The 18060-nt window shown below is 40.9% G+C and overlaps 1 protein-coding gene across 1 annotated transcript in view; it reads right to left on the bottom strand.

Moving 5' to 3' along the window:
* The window catches only part of ABCA13 (ATP binding cassette subfamily A member 13), a 268906-nt gene that overhangs the window by 63367 nt on the left and 187479 nt on the right, over positions 1-18060 (bottom strand). The window contains 4 exon segments of the mRNA XM_024764386.1: positions 9400-9509; positions 11797-11989; positions 16543-16712; positions 16714-16797. Of these exon segments, the coding sequence (XP_024620154.1) occupies positions 9400-9509; positions 11797-11989; positions 16543-16712; positions 16714-16797 (557 nt within the window).

Here is an 18060-nt window from a genome sequence, read left to right as displayed (position 1 = left end):
ATTTTAGTGGCACTCTCTTTTTTAAATTGAAATTCCCATAAAGTGTAAGTTGTGGGAGCTTCCTTTCAAATAAGTTTTGTGTTTTCTTCTTCCAGGTGCCCACGGGGACCATGTTTTATTTTTTTTTTTTATGTTACATTCTTTATGTTACATTCTTGGGTAGGGAGAGATGAGGGTCCTTGGCCACAGTAGTTTTTTCTTTTTATGCCTGAGTAATATTCCATTGTATATATGTGCCACATCTTCAGACTCCCCTCCTCACAGGAGGTAGAATCCCAGGGTTTCAAAATCCAGGGGAGACCTTGCCTTTAAAACTCTGAGCCTCAATAGAAGCCAACAAGTTTTCTTATCATCTTTCTCTGCCATTTTTTCAAGAGCCCATTGCACCAGTGAGGATGCAGCCCTTCAGTGATGCTAGATTTATACAGGGTTTCGGTTCAAAGTTTCCCCTTGTGCAAAGCTGCAGCCTCATCTCTTCACCTTCAGGGACCTTAAAACCTCAGCCTCCAATACCCAGACCCACAGTCGCTCTGCCCCTTTGTCAGGCAGCCACAGCACCAGCCCAGGCTATCACTCCACTTTGTGAGCTTCTTTTTCCTTTATAGAACCAGGATTCCCTTTCTTTCTTGCGGCCTCAGATAGGCACTTATAAAATAACTGTGGTTTAACCTTCATCTAGTAATAGAGCATTTTCAGGTCATTCTAATCTTTCACCTTAACTGTCATTAAATATTGCTTAATTGACTTTGTAACTACTTTATATATTATGTCTCTCTATTCTCTGTCTTTTTTGATCACTGTTTTTGCCTTTAAATTTCAGTATTTTCACATACAAAAAAATGTAAAACTTCCACATTTAAATATATCCATATTTTATATTAAGAATTTTATATTAATGTTCAGAAATAATTCCCCATTGAATAATGAATATTTATATTTACTTGCATTATTTCTAGGTTTCTATGAGAAACATTACACACTGGTCTCAGGAAAATTTGGTAACACTATTACCAAGGTACTAGTAACATGGAATATATGAAGTGGTGAGGTTTTTGAGTGGGAGGTTAAAAGAAGTTAATTGCTGTTACCAGAGAAATTATTTATAAAGATGAATCAATGACCTACACTTTTTAAGTACAAAATAAAACACTTCAAGTTTCATAACCATTTCTGTGGGCAGCCTGTTCACTCTTTAAAGTGCAAATAAAAGTGTCTGAGTTTTACCAAAAAAATTCATAACGAGTATATATTCAGATAAGTACTATAATTTAAGTGTATCTATGAGAAAGATAGAAGTGTTGGTATATATCTTTCTGAGAGGAATATTTAAATATATACATTTTAACATATACTATATATTTAATACATAAGTATATGATATATAAATATATATAATATATTTAAGATATAAAAACATATATGTAGTTATTGGGATCAGAAGGTATTACTGAGATCAGAATAATTAGGGTGTGGAAAAGGAGGTCGGTCTTAGGATCAAGAACAGATAAGAGAGGTGAAATGAAAGGAAAAATGCAAACAGGATTTGGGGTTGTTTCTTTTTTTTCCCACCATGTAAATATTTACTTGTGGATAATCATCAATCAGTAGGACCAGCAGAAACTGATGCAGCCTCCACAATGCTGATGGGATATGACACTTACAAACATGTTCAACACGCACAGGGCCTTGTTCCAAAGCTGCTTTACACCCCCCGAGGAGCCTCCAAAATCTCATGAGCCTCCGAGCTCATTCTCAGGAGGGACCAGTCAGGTCGGCTGGGCTCTGAGTCAGCACCTCAGTCCTCCTGTTAGTCCAGTGCCACGATCATTGGCCTAAATCCCAACTATCAGTTGTTCGGTGACTTGTATGTTGTGAACATGGGTTCGAATCCTCTGCCCCTCCCTGGAAGTCTGCGCTCCACTCAATCCTCTGAATCTCAGATTCCCAATTTGCTAAATTAGGGTAACAGCCTTTTCCCAAAGTTGTTACAATTATTAGGTGATATTGAGAAAGCCAAGCCCCTAACACAGAGCTGGTGAGCATTTTAACACTGTGCTCGCCAAACAACAGGGCAGGTGGGTTTGGCCTGTGGTCTTCCAATTTGTGACCACTACCGTTATACCAGGAGCTCGTGACACTTTAAACCAAATTGGAATAGTCAGGACATAGTCTCAGGTTTGAGGATAAGCAGTCACAAAAATTAATAACATGTCCTCAAACAAGAGACAAAAGGAACCCTAAGCTAACAAATGACTGAATTGCTGTTGTTTCAATTAGGTAGCAGTTAAGTTATGAGGTTCCTGGGCAGAAATATACATACCAACTCTCTAAGTAGTTAAAAATTCCATTGTGTTCTAATCATCCATTTAGTCCCTTGAATACCAACGTGCAATTAACATTACAAATAATCAGTGTTAAAAATATAATTAATGCAAGAGTGATCTAGTTATAAGTAAACTAATTACACAGACATGTAGCATAATAAGGGTCTTACAGACCATTATGGGGATGTAAATTTATTCTTCCTTTCAAGACCAGCTATTTGAATTTCATTTTCCAATTACTTGACAAATGATGGAATGGGATTATTAAGGAGAGAAACAGCTTTCCAGGGCTGAAAAAATAAACCATATACTTTTGTTTCCTTTTGACATTCTGATCCTTTTGTCCATAGGTACTTGTAAAGAGAAATTAGGGGAAAGAAAATGCACCACACAATCAGCAAAAACTGCGGAGAAAAATCAGCAACATAACACTTGAGAGAGCTTCAACTGCACGTGGCATGGTTCCCTTTCCGGGTGGTAGCTGGGATCTACGACCCCAACCCCACAGAGCTCATACACTCACTCAACTGAACAGTTCTCTCTATTTTCTGTTCTTGAACATAGTTAGTTCCAAATATTGACTTTTTATCAATAGTCATAGACTCACTGAAGTTTAATTGTATTCTCTGCCCACAGATAGCAATGATTATAACAGTTAAGAACCATATAAATCACCTATAATATAAAATAAAACTTAAATTTAAAACAAACAAACAAGAGCCAACAGCACAACGTTCAAACATGCAGAATTTGGAGTAAGACAGATATGCTTTCAGGTCTCTGACTGTCCTCACGGAAGCTAAGCAAGGGAACAGTCCTTACGTGAGGAGTGCATGCCAGCTGCTGGACATTGAGACCTTGCTGAATCTTCCATGTCTGAGCCATCATCATTCCTAGTACAAGGATGACGAAACCAGACTGAGGGGAAGGGGAGAGGCAAGAAAATGCCCCCTTAAGAAGTGAAAGGGATAACGAAGCACAAAGTAACCTTCTGATATATTTTAAATCTATCAGAATAATACAACCAAAAACAAACAAGCAAACAACTCCTAGTTTTTCACCTCTGAGGGTGATTGGAAATCAACTGATTATCTTGAAAACTGAGTAGATAAAAAAGGAAAACAAAAACAAGCGTTTATCTGTCCTTTTTTATATAAACTATACCTCTGGGTAGTGAAATAAAATGTAGTGACAGCAACTCCTTATAAAATTATTCCAGCTAGTAAATGAAAACAAAATGATAAGAGTTAGAATACTACTATTTTGCAATCTCCAATGAATTAATGCATTAACCTTGGCATTAGACATCAAAAAAGGAGTGAAGACCAGATATCAGATGGTTCTTGATGGAAAAAAAAAAAAAAAGAAAGAAACAGAAACATTACCTCCTGCTTATTTATGTCAAAGGATAGACCTCAAGCCTGATTATACCTCTGGATCCAGCTGCAACTTGCAAGAAACAGGACAGAGCATGTTAGACCTCAGCGATTGTATGCAACTAGCACAGTTCACAGGCAGGTCTCCGAGTCCAATGGCCCAGGATCAAAGGTAGACTATAAAGAAAAGAAAAAAAGGAAGAGGGGACCTGTAGACTGAGGGTCTGAAAGTCCTACGAGGTCTTTACAAATGAGCAAGGTCAAACGCTGATGCCCAGGGACACTCTGGGGTGATAAAGCCGCACAGGATCCTCTGGTACAGGGGTGTGGTTGAGGCAGGGCAGGCTGACTGGCTTCCCAGTTAGCTGCCAGAGTTCTGGGTCTTGGCCTGAGTCTTGGTTATAAAAGTTTGCCTTATAAAAATATACTAAGCTACATTTAAAAAAATCAGGATAGGAGTTACCTTTGAAGGGGAGAAATGACTGGATAGGGATTTAAGGGGCCTTGTGCTGTTTCTTGAGTGAGACACAGATTACAAAAGGGTTTCATTTTGTGAAGATTCATTGAGATGTTCTTTTCTATAACGTCAATAAAAATTTTTTTAAGAATTTTTTTAAATATATTAAACCAAGAAACACAAGATTTTGAGTAAGTATAAATATTCTTCTATGTAAATTTTGGAAAGACAAAATGAAAATTATATATGTTATTTATAGAATAATGACAGCAATAATATCACACATTAAATGTTTAGGGTCAGAGTAAAGCTGTACAAAGAATCATATTTATAGACAATGATTTGATACTTTATTTAAAGAAAAAAAGATTTTAAAAATCGTTCAAATCAAGAAGTTAGAAATAAAACCACAAAACTAGATTGAGAAAAGCACGGTAGAGAGGTTAATAAAAATGACAAAATTTAATAAATTTGTCTGAAAAAATTTGAATTGCTGAAAAACTGAAAAAGAAATTGAATTGCTAAATAAATTCAATCTTTCATTCTTTTTAAAATAAAATAGTCAAAGTCTGGGAAGTACAAAGACATTTTTATAGGAAAAAAATCACAAGTTATACAGGCACAGAGAAGAGAAAAAATATAACTATTAAGATAATGATAGTTCTAACTCCATGTAAGTAGTTTAAAATTTTTAATTAAGTAAATAAGTTTATTAGAAACTAATTATCAAAATAACAACAAAAATTAAAAACAGGAGTAATCTAATAGTAAGGATTTAAAATGAGATTTTTCAACAACAAACTAATTTTCATGATGAATCGTAAGTTTAAAATGCTATATAAAATTTAGCAAATAAGAAAATATTTAAATCCATGACAAAATAAAGTATACCACAGAGGGCTTCCTTGGTGGCGCAGTGGTTGAGAGTCCGCCTGCTGATGCAGGGGACACGGGTTCGTGCCCCGGTCCGGGAAGATCCCACGTGCCGCAGAGCGGCTGGGCCCGTGAGCCATGGCAGCTGGGCCTGCGCGTCCGGAGCCTGTGCTCCGCAACGGGAGAGTCAACAACAGTGAGAGGCCCACGTACCGCAAAAAAAAAAAGTATACCACAGAAAGATAAGGACAGATCAATAATCAGAAATTTTTATTTGTGACATAAACATGTCACAGGGATGAAATGTATGTGTGGGGAATATAGTCAACAATAACGTAATAACTTTGTGTGGTGACAGATGGTAACTAGACTTATCATGGTGATACTGTTGTAATGTATAGAAATATCAAATCACTATATTTTGCACCAGGACCTAACACAGTGTTGCAGGTCAATTATACTTCAGACAAACAAAAAAACTCACAGAAAAAGAGATGAGATCTGTGGTTAGCAGAGGAGGGCATAGGGGGAAGGGGAAATGGGTGAAGGCCGTCAAAAGGTACAACTTCCAGTTATAAGGTAAATAAATAAGTACTAGGCATGTAATGTACCACGATTAATACAATTAACACTGCAGTGTGTTACATATGAAGGTTGTTTAGAGAATACCTCCTAAGAGTTCTCATCGCAAGGAAAATATGTTTTTTTCTTTTATTTTATACCTAAATAAAATGCTGAATGTTCACTAAACTTGTGATAATCATTCCACGATGTATGTAAGTCAGATCATTATGCTGTACTCCTTAAACATATATCGTTTATAACTTTATACTGTTATGTCAATTATATCTCAATGAAACCAAAAGAAAAAAAATAAGTGAGTTATAAGATACACTGCTATTTAACATTGTTTCAACGGTTTTAGGGAAAGCAAAAAGGAACCTGGGATCAGAGGCATTACCACAGGAGGAAAAGGAGATGTTTCATGAATTACTGGGATAAGCATTGTATCCTAGATGGATTAAAATACTTTTTAAAAGGAATTAGATTTATTTCAGTGAATGAAAAATATACAACGTTTGCAGAAAAGAAGACACAGCATTCACATGCCAGTTCTTTTCAAATTAATCTATAAATGCAACATAAAATCAATTAAAATTCCAGTGAGAATTGTGAACATGATGCTTTACACTTTTTTCTCCACATTAAAAAAATAAAATGATTCAAATGAACTTATATACAAAACAGAAACAGACCCACAGACATAACAAACTTACGGTTACCAAAGGGGAAAGTGGTGGAGGCATAAATTAGGAGTTTGGGGTTAACATAAACACACAGCTATGTATAAAACAGACAAACAACAAGGTCCTGCTGTATAGCCCAGGGAACTATACTCGATAGTTTGTAATAAACTATAAGGGAAAAGAATCTGAAAAAACATATATATATATATATATATATGCGTATAACTGAATCACTTTGCTGTACACCTGAAACTAACACATTGTAAATCAACTATACTTAAATTAAAAAGAAATGACTAATAGATATTTATCTACTTCATTCACTGCTCTGTAACAAGCGTGTAGAATAGAAAAACACACTCAAAAATAAATATTTCTTTGCATCAGAAACAAGAAAGTATAGGACGTAGGGTCTGAAGCCACTGGTCACTGCGTTCTGACCTGAATTACACACAGCAGCTAGGAATCGGGCCCCTGCGAGGTAACGGGGACTAAATGCACTCGTATAGGGATGCAGAGGGACCAGAGTCCAGCTTAGTGTGTGACACCTGGGTCTAGAGCCCCACCTCTCCCGGGAGGAGGAGGCTGAAGGTGACGTGGAGGCTGCTTATCTTCCAGGCCAGGTCCCAGAGTGAGACCAGGATCTGGCGATGCAAGGACTCACATGGGCCATCCACCTGTGGCCGCAGGACGGGAACCCCAAACTTTCAACATACGACCTGGCCCTGGACGAGAGATCTAGGGAGTAAATAGTGGAAAGAGCGGCAAACTGATACACAGAAGGTGACAGCAAAAGAGAGAATGAGAGTAAAATCACATAAACTCACTCGCGAGGTAAACCAGCAAATTCTCTAGCCATGAAAAAACCAAAGAAGAAAGTCCCAAAAAATAAACAATTAAGACATGAATTACCTCCTGATGAAGACAAATTCATCAGGATGAATAAATCTAAGATAGATATGCAAGGATTCTATAAAGAAAAGTGCAACATACTGAATTGATGCTTTTTAAATGACCTGAATAAATGGGTAACTACCAGACTTAAGGATAAGGAAGACAAAATATCATAGAGATGCAAATCTCTTCAAATTATAAAATAAATTTGATTCAATTCCAATCAAGATTCAAGTATTTTGACATTCTTATACAGGTTACCAAAATGATTCTAAAAATAATACCTCGTAAAGGGCCCAAAGTAATCCAGACTGTCCTGGAAATGAAAAACCAGGAAGACAGATAGGTGGTGCAACCCACCAGGATGCATCTGAAGCAGGAGATGGTAAAGCTGAGTCCCAGCCTGGCTGAGCACTCAGTACAGAGCAGAAGATACTTCCAACTGACAGACAAAAGACACATAGCTGTAAAAATGGCCTTAGGCAAACTGGAATTCGGGATCAGAAAAAAAAAATCAGATTGTTTTTCCATTACACCATATATTCAATTATAAACTCCATATAAATTAGAAACATGAATGCAGAATAGAAGCCTCTGAAAAGAAACTATGGAGAATAGTTTTATTACTTTAGAAAGAGAATTTCCTGAGACTCAAAAAGCAAGAAATAGCAAAGGAAAAAAAAAGAATAAATCAGTCTTATCAAAACTGAGAACCTCTACACACACAAACTTTTAAAACAGAGTTAAAATACAAGGTACCACTGAAGCTAATACTTAAAACATATAAAGCACGCAAAGGATTAATTCCTAGTTGAATGTATTAAAAACTCGTACACAATGAGTAACAAAAAGACAACCTTATAAGAAAAGAACAATGGTCATGACAGTCGACTGTCAGAAAGAAACCCCGGGCAACAGCTAAATGTGGGGAGAGCGCTCCGTCAAGTTCATGAGTCATCAAGAAAATGCAAATTAATCTAACAATGAAATGGCATGCCCACCAGGCTTCTAAAAAATTAAATCTTTTAATAAATATTGTTGAAGAGGATTATGAAATGTTCATGCAATAAGTGTAAATGAAGTCTACACAATGATCTTTATGATCGTATCTGATTTTAAAATACACATTTCTCTACATATTTAATCACCTACATTTCACATACATACACACACACACGCAGATAATAGATAAGATTAGATATATACACACAGATATCTATGCATGTTTAAATTAAACTAGTAGGAGACATACGAATATTAACACTGGGTTTTAGGATCACAGGAACAATTTCTGTCCTCCTGGTGCCTGGCACATCGTAGATGGACAACAAACTATTTGTTGATGCCAAGAATCAGCTAATTAATGGATGATTATGATATTTTTGAACTTTTTTCAATTATGATATTTTTGAACTTTTTTCAATTATTGTATTTGAACCTATATAAGAAAAATCTCAAGTAAATTACTTCCAAGTCTACTTAGGAGTAACTCGAGGATCCCAGGTAGACAGACTGTGAAATCAAGTCCAGCACTGAGGACTTGGTGGCTATTTATATCATGACCTTCAGAGAATGTAGCACAAGGCATGTCTCTTTCTTTATGTCAGTTCAACGACAGATTTCTAAAATCTGTTATCAAGTTACAATGAATTCACTATAGTAGGAAAAGCAGAAAGATAGAGGCCAGGACGTCATCACACAGGACTGAGAATCAGAAGAGCGGGGTAGAGGACGGGATTTGGGAGCAGTGATAGGATTGGGACGCACACGAAGGGCACGCTATTGGAAGACTAGCTGGAAAACTGCTGTACTGCCCGAAAGATGAGGTCCGGGTGGGGAAACGATGAAACCACCATGCCCCTTCTGGTCCCTGCACTGGGGGGAGGGTGTCTGAAGCTCCAACAGATGGCAAAGCAAGAAGAGCCAGCCCCTGACTACTCCTTGCTCACCTGGGTTCATGGGGCAGAGCAGCCAGCGCCCCTGGAAGGGGTCAGCCCTGGGCAGCTTTTGCCAACACCTCCTCTACCCTCTGGCCAGAAATGTCAAGTTCATTTCATTCCCATCTGGAGGCTCTTTTCCCCCTTGTGAGGAGTGGTCATTGGAAAGTAAATTGGAGGGAAATGATCTCCTCTGACTTTAGTGCACAGGACTGAAGGGAGGCTGGGGGTCTCTGGCCTTGATGATTATCTCTACAGGCAGCAAAACAATTAAATCTGATTAAATCTTACCCCATGGGAGTCCTGAGGATGGTGTGTCCCGAGCTCGGAGGCAGGTCCCTGGTCAGCATTTTGAATGTGGTGGTTTTCCCAGCTCCGTTCACCTGTAGAAGCCGAAAGCACTGAGAGGAGAAAACAAACAAACCGTAAAATCAAAATTATATCGGAAACAGCACTTGCTTTCACCCAACTCTGAGTTGATATTTTTGGTTTGTGTTATTTGTAGACTTTTACAATTATAAAATAAATGTATAACGCGTTTTATAGCTCATGCAGTACTTCTGAAATCACCGTGGCATTTGAGTGGTGTAATTTCAGTGTTAATTCACAGACGAGTAAGCAAATTCACGTCTGGAAAACTCAAGAGGATGAGAAGTAAAGGCCAACGACCACAAATTATGCTGAAATTTCCTGTCCTATCCAGGGTGCATCCAACAGGCTCCCAACTATGTCCCTCTGGTAAGCGCAATATTTTTTAGGAGTCACATCGTCGTTATCATTATTATTCCCCTGCCTTCCTCTCTGTCTCTGAATCTCTCCGTCTCTCTGGCTCTCTCCTCTCACTCCAGCACTGACACTAATCAAGAAGGCCCTCTATTCTCATACTCTCGCTCAGCACCAGGTCACATCTGCTTCACTCTGTCTTACATTCCGTGGAGGAAACAATGGCCTCGCTCTTTCACGGCCCCAGCCTCTACCTTGAACCTTTGGATATCCTTAGCTGGGGATTCTGTGGTGGAAGCTGAGACGTTTTCATTCTTACTGATCTCCTTCCAGAACACTTGTTTCCCGATGTCTCCTGACCTAAGCTGGCTTCCTGGTTCCCTGAACCCTGGAAAAGAGACTGTTCTGGGTCTCTTCTGGCCAAGCCCACCTGATTATCACAGAACCCGATTTTGTAGCTCCAGGTGCCACCTGCTTCAACACTCATGCTTCCCCCACCTTGACTGGGTCTCTCCCACACTCTGATATAGGGGTCCATCCTGCTGCAGACCCGTCCTGTCCCATGTCACTCGTGTCACGGACCACACCTGAGCTGCTATCCCAGGTACAAACCATCAGCCTATCTGAACTCTATCTACCCTCCTGGCTTAGGCTTAAGTTTATCTGAACCGTCCTTTTTCATAAAGCTCTGTACACCCCCTGCCTTCCCCACTCCCACGGTGCTCCCGTTCCTCCTTCGAGGCCCCCTCTCTGGACGTACAGCTCCGAGGCTATTCACTCTGTGCCTTTGACCCTTGCCCTGCTGTTACGCAACACTGTGTATGTTTGTGATCTCCCATTTCCCACCCGATTATTAATTCCTAGAGGGACGGGGACACATCTTAGCCACCCATCTCTTCTGCAGGCTCTTGCATAGGACTTTACATCTAAGTCGTTAAACTCAGATGCTCATAAACAGCCTAGTGAAGAGAACCCAAAGGTAAATGCATCTTGGATCATTTCAGAGACTTGGAGCATCTCTCATAGGAAGTTTTCCAAGTTTTTCTCTCGCACTTTAGTTTAAAACTAAAGGAGAGGTAGTAGCAAGACAGAAGTTTATATTTTAAAGCAAGGGTAAGAAAACATTTCCATAAGATGGCAAAAATCACATAGCTAGTCTTAGAGTTGAGTAGCCAACAACTGCACAAACCACTTCTTTAACTTCTGTCCCATTTGACCACACACCTCGGTGAGGGTCTAAGGGTCCCTGGATGGATCCAGACCCATCTCTTGGCTTCTCTTCACCTCAGATCCGCTCACAAGTAGAGCATGGATGCCAATCAGATAACGATATAACATACTTTGAATCTCTCAGAAGCTTGGTACAATGTGAATGCGAGATACTCTTTTTCTTTTTAACAGTTAATTAAAGGTAATCATTTCCATAACTGATTTCCCTTTATGCATTAAACACATGTTGGGAACAATTTGTATGGCTTCTGTCAGTTCAGATTAAACATTTCTACTAGAATTAATGACACACACATTCATGGAAAAACAACTCTGAGCTATGGCTATAGTGTGTGAGTGTTTCTACCTTTCCAGAATAGCATATTACTAGATGGGATTCATTGGCCACTTAAAGAGTACTGAAGTCCAAGCAGGAGTTAGAAGTGGTTTCCTTAATTAATTGGATTTATAAAATATTTGCACTCAATAGAGTCACCCCATAAGCCAAACTAATTAAAACTCCCCGATCACTTACATTTTAAAAATTATGAAACAGAAAAAACCCCATCACTCAATCAGCAGAGTTTTCACTAGGGAAAGAGCCAACCGACTCTCCACCTAGACCCTGCAGAGATTCCTGAAATGTGAAGCTGCTCTTAGTTTCCATTTCGGATATCCTGAGACTAACACGAACAGATGGACAATTAGAGTGACGCCGGTTTGCAACAGAAAAGGTACAAAGAGAAGCTCTCTTACCTCTCCCCTGTGTAGGCCCAAGCTAATATCTGACACAGCGGTGGCCCTCTTGAAGAAGCCTCTGTAACCCTTACTAAGGTTGTACAACACGAGAATGTCTCCACCAGTTCTGCCTTCCAACACCCTCACTTGCTCTTTTTCAACATCTACGTCCTTGGAAGATGTGACTGTACCTCGAATGGCAGAGTGGCCCCTGGGAGGGTAAGTCAGAGTTGATTCACACTTGGGAAATGGACTGGAAGAATCTAGAGGGAGAGAAAGGTCAGAGGTCATCTGAACAGAAGACGTGGTCCCCAGAGTCTGCGGTACCGGCTCTGGCCCACGCACCCGAGTTCTGCATCCCGTTGGCCGGTTACTATCAGGGGTCAACATTCATCCTCTAACGCAAAGGAAATGGACATCAGCCTAAAAGACAGTGACGTGGATGGACACCAAACTCAAACTACTTTTCAATTTTATGAGCAATAAAGTCATGCCAGACTTTTGTGCTAGAGGACAAGTAATTTATCGCAAAGTTATAAGAAATCAACTTTGACCCCTTTTAGCAAACAGGCTCTTTAATAAAGTAGATTACGCACAAAAGTCCCCAAACACTACGGCTCCATAGCACGTGCTGGATGGTGTAGAAGGGTGCGCAGCAAGCACTCAGCAGACACCTGTCAGATGAACATAAAGTGAAGTTTCACCTCTGATTTGTTGACTCAAAATCTGAGCTAGCTCACTTTCCAATCTTCCTGATGATTTTCCTTCTGGTGCATTTTAGCTTTCAAGTAAATCTCAATTTCTGCAAACTGTAATATGCCAGTATTTTAATAACCAAATGAGTACAGACAATGAGACAGTATTGTGCCAACATCAATTTCCTGGCTTTATCAATGTAACATTGTGATGTAGTGTATTATTACATTACCACAGTATCACTGGGAGGGCACATAGGCTCTGTCTGCACTAATCTTGCTATTTCTTGTGAGCTTTAAACTATTTTAAAATTAAAAGGTATTAAAAATAAAATAAAATATCCATATCTAGATCCCAGTGGCCCCAGCTCCTTTCCCTGTATTATTTTTTCCATACCTGCAATCACCACTGGACAAACATATAATTTTTCAAGACCCAACGTAGATGATGAGAAGACATAGCTACTCAGGAGTATGTGTTATATGGTGTAATTTACGTAATGTGCAAAAGCATGAGAAAGGAATCAGTGGTGATACAAACAGCAGCGCTTATCTACAGAGTGGGGTTGACCCGCAGGGGACTGTGGAGGGCTTCGGGGCTGCTCCAGCTCCTGTCTGGGAGAAGGGAACACAGGTGCGCTCAGTTTATGAAGATCCACTGAATTGTACACTTTTCTTCCTGACTGTTGTCCCCACCTTTCCCAGGTGAGGGTGCGTCCCTGGCCCTTCAGCCTGGCCTGGCTGTCCAGAGGTCGTCTCTCCCTGTACCAGGACGTGGTGCCATCTAACCCATCCCTGTTTCCGAGATGCATCAGTTAATTCTCCTCATTAGCATCACCTGGGAAGCTTTACACCTGCTCCCTAGTCTTGTCCCCAGAGGGCGTCTGCCCCCAGGGTTCGGGTGCAGATGCCTACTGGTTACATCTCAAGTGGTTCTGGCGGATGGGGGGCACTGAGCAAGGTCACTGCTTGTCAGCCTCCTCTCAGCAACACACATGCAGCTCATCCCCCTGCGCTCAGAAGTGGGCCACTTGGCCATCTTCCAACTGCCGATCATGAAAAATGGCATCTGCGTTACAAAGGAAGGATTCTGACAGGCGCTGGTGTAGCAGGACTTTGCAGGGATTTGGTGCAGCTGATGTATCTGAAGGGAGACGCTGCCCTGGGCTGTGTGGCTGCTCGGACCCAGCCAGGGCCTGGGGTACAGAGAGCAGAGTCCAGCCCCAGACCAGAGAGAGAACAAACAGGAACCCCCCAAAGCCCACCCAACCTGACTCGGGTGTGGCCGGAGCTCAGGTTCTGATGGAGACCCAGATCTGAGCAGACAACGCTGGCGGAAGCAGGACTGCAGGACGGGGACAGGTGCCGGGCAGGGAAGGACACCCGGGCAGGTGAGGGACACGCCGCTTGGGAGGGGACACAGGAAGCATCTGTATAGATGCAGAGGGCAGGGTCTTCCTATTCTTTCCATGATTTGACTGCGACGGTGTAAAACAGTTCCTGCGTGAAGGAACGCGGAGTCAAGCAGGGGAGAGTAACAGACAAACACTGTGAAACAACACTGGCACAAATGGCACTGTGTTGAAATAATGCCATTTGCAGCAACGTGGATGGACCCAGAGATTTCTCATACTGAGTGAAGTCAGACAGAGACAAATACCATATGATATCGCTTATATGTGCCATCTAAAAAGAGGCTACGAATGAACTTATCTACAAAACTGAAATAAAGTCACAGATGTAGAAAACAAATTTATGATTACTGGGGGGTAAGGGGGAGTGGGATAAATTGGGAGATTGGGACTGACATATACACACTACTATACATAAAATAGATAACTAATAAGGACCTGCTGTAGAGCACAGGGAACTCTACTCAGTACTCCGTAATGACCTATATGGGAAAAAAAATCTAAAAAAGAGTGGATACATGTATATGTAAAACTGATTCACTTTGCCGTACACCTGAAGCTAACACAACCTTGTAAATCAACTACACTCCAATAAAAATGTTAAAAAAAGAAAAACAACAACAAAAACACAGACGGCCCTGATGGAGAAAACAGGCTCTACTGGAAACACGGGAGGACGTCAAGCCTGGCCTGGGAGACGGGAGGGGCATGAGGAGGGTCCTGGAGGCGGGGCAGTCAGTCCTGACAAAGGACCAGCCCAGGCAGGGGACCAGACGCCAACGTCGGGGGTGGGGGCAGAGGGGACACCCCATGCAGCATCCCTGGGTGTGAGGGGCCGGACTGGAGGGGCCTGGCTGAGAACCGTGGACCTATCCTTCAGCCAATGATTAGTGACCTGGTTAGATCTGGATTTTCAAAACACATGAATTTGGTCAGACCATTATTGTGGCAGTTGTTCATAAAGGAGTGATAGGCAACTAATGTCCAAATTATATTAACTTTCTGAACTCTGTAACCTTCACATTGGCAAAGAACAACAAATATTGACTATTTACTGTGAATAACAAAGATGTTATTCTTTTTTAAATAAATTTATTTATCTTATTTATTGATTTTTGGCTGTGTTGGGTCTTCGTTGCTGCACGCGGGCTTTCTCTAGTTGCTGCAAGCAGGCGCCACTCCTCATTGCAGCATGCAGGCCTCTCATTGCAGTGGCTTCTCTTGTTGCGGAGCACAGGCTCTAGGCGCATGGGCTTCAGTAGTTGTGGCACGCCGGGTCAGTAGTCATGACTCACAGGCTCTAGAGCGCAGGCTCAGTAGTTGTGGTGCACGGGCTTAGTTGCTCCGTGGCATGTGGGATCTTCCCGGACCAGGGCTCGAACCCGTGTCCCCTGTACTGGCAGGCAGGTTCTTAACCACTGCGCCACCAGGGGAGCCCTGAGGACGTTATCCTAAAACATGGTTTCACTTATACTTTACCAAGTAAAGGTAATACCGGAAGTCTTGAAAGAAAGATCTTTCAGTGCTGCAGGAGGATGGGACACCCTGAAATCTGCCGGAGGGGATTCTACAGAACAGCGTTCACAACAGATCAAACTAGTGAGGGCCAATTACTGAACCAATTACGCTTGAAAGGCACTCAGAATTCTATTTCAAACGCAGTCAGTATCGGAAATCTACAGATTCCAGAGGGATTGTGGCCAATTCTAGAGCTTTGTGATGTGTGTTCAAAATGGTTCTCCACTTGAGCAGATTAAAGGGATTCTAAAGGAGGTACGTCGATGAAGTGACTGAGACAGAGAAATCCTATAAGGAAATCACCACAAAGTGCTAACAGTGTGTCTATAATCTTTAATAGGTTCTCCTGTGATATGGCCCTAATTAGTGATTTCTCCAGAAAGGATCCCTTTCTTGGAAAGAGCAAGTCGACAGATTCAGGCCACGAGCATTACGGAGGGAGAGACACGCATTGTGGACCCTACACAGGAAAGCACATTCCTTCCTTAATATTTAAAATGCGTTATCTGACAGTACTTCAGATCTCCTTGCAAAACCACCTGAAACCCTATCGAGGATACAGGGAGGTGGGTGTAAGGATGCTGTGTGGCACAGGTACACACAGATGCGTGTGGTCAGCCCACACACGCACGTATACCCCTTGGGCTTTCATCCTCAGCTAAAAAACAGGGGAACTATTAGCATCATTAATTAAATAATATTAAATCAATAAGAAGTACATGGTAAGCAGTAGTAGCAACAGGGTAAGTGGTTATCGGCACTGGATTTCCATACATTCCTGCTTTTAGGGGTTGATGCCATTTCACCATAAAAGTAAATTATATTATGGCATCAACCAAATTCACCTTAGATGCTACAATCAAAATAAGAGGAAAACTGAGCAATACTAAAGGAGAAAATTCATCGAGGCAATTGAAAAACTGGACTGATTATCTCACAGGTTGACACCTTGCTCTTGACATTCTCCTTCCTAATGTCGTTCGTTCACTAATAAAAAAACAAATAAACAAAAACAAAGCAAACAAAAAACCCCATAAAATCCTAACTAGCAGAAGTGTGTATGACACTGATCAGAGCGTTTCTTGTCTTGCAGCCTCCAGGCTGGAGTGGCCATCAAGGACGGGCCCCGAGGGACATACCTGGGCCACTGCCAGAGGTCCCCATGCAGCAGAGCCCTCAGGAGGAGAAGGACCATCCCTTGTACCGCCAGCCGCACAAAGATCCAGCCCAGGAAGCTCATCTCGAAGAGGCTCATGTACAAACCGATGCCAAAGTTGTGGGTCAGGTTGTATCTGATCTGATTGTAACAAGAGTTCTATCAGCCCCTGACCCAGGCAGAATTGAGGGAAAATAGTGAAGACTGACTTGAGGACGTCGCAGATGTTCTGCAAATTCTGTACAATGAAAGAAAGAGAAAGCAAATTAAGAGCTCTTTGTAGAGAAAGATTATAAAACCGCCAATTATATATCTCATACTCAGTAATGTCCAGTTCTCCCTTATCACGCAAATTTACAGCTGTCCACAATGAGTAGTCTCAACTAGTGTGATCTGGAGACAATAGAAAATTCAATGAAGACTTTTAGGGGTATGTATTGTTATTATATTACAGTTTATTGTCTTCTGCATTATAGACATGGGAAAACCATGAAAGGTTCATTTAATTTTCCCTTAGTTCTGGTCTTCACTGACTACCACTATTTACAGATTTCCTCCAGTCCTAAAGGAATGTATTAATCCCACTTTTCATAAAACTATGTCCCTGGATCAAATAATGTACGACATGAAAGATTTTTGTCTTCCTAGTTATAAGGTGGAAATAAGAGACTATTACAGCTTTTAAGTCAGGATCTTACAGTTCAGGAAATAATTAATAATGAGGACTTAGATCTGACTGTAAGGGATTCACACTGGTGTCTATTCCCATGTGAACAAAGCTGTTCTAAGGCATGACACTCAGCAAATAATCTACACGCGTGACGGGCGTGGCTACACAAATTCACGGAACAGCAATTTATGAGTGTCTAATTCACAATATGTGGCGACTGATCAAGTAGAGAAATAAATTACTGAAACTATGAGTTTTTCATCTACCTACATCGCCCTCCCGTCAAAAGACAGCCTCGGCGGTGGGAGAGAGAGATGCTCCACGTCCCGAGTTAGAACCCAAAATGCCTTTTCTGTACACATCAGCTTAGAAACTGTGATTTGGTAAAAAGTAAAATGCTCATATTAATGTTGTCGTTTGTATACACAATGGTTAATACCAGTTACACTGGCATTTGATACTGGTCTGAAAATCTAGTCACCTTTCTTGTCTTATTCCGTGATTTCATAAGAATATATTGCCCCTTGAACTTACAAAGGAATATTTGAAATCACCCATTTATCACGTTGACTTTTTTAAGCAAACTATATCAAAATAAAGAGCAAAGGAAAATAAAGACCTTAGCAACAGCAATGAAATGCCTTTTATTATCTGTTAACAATTGAGTTTGACCCATTTTGTTGCAAACAACTTCCTGCTTGCTGATTTCTCTCCAGGTGAGTGATGCTACTTATAACAGGAGGGAACAAAGCCTCCTACTCACCTTAGCCTTAGAATCTCAAGATTCCTGACCCTTCTCTTCTGTGTGTGACCCGTCCCCTGGGGCGGGGA

Source organism: Neophocaena asiaeorientalis, unplaced genomic scaffold (assembly GCF_003031525.2).
Source record: "Neophocaena asiaeorientalis asiaeorientalis breed wild unplaced genomic scaffold, Neophocaena_asiaeorientalis_V1.1 scaffold191, whole genome shotgun sequence".
In the NCBI taxonomy this organism is placed as follows: Eukaryota; Metazoa; Chordata; class Mammalia; order Artiodactyla; family Phocoenidae; genus Neophocaena; species Neophocaena asiaeorientalis.
This window is presented reverse-complemented; position numbering and strand designations above follow the sequence as displayed.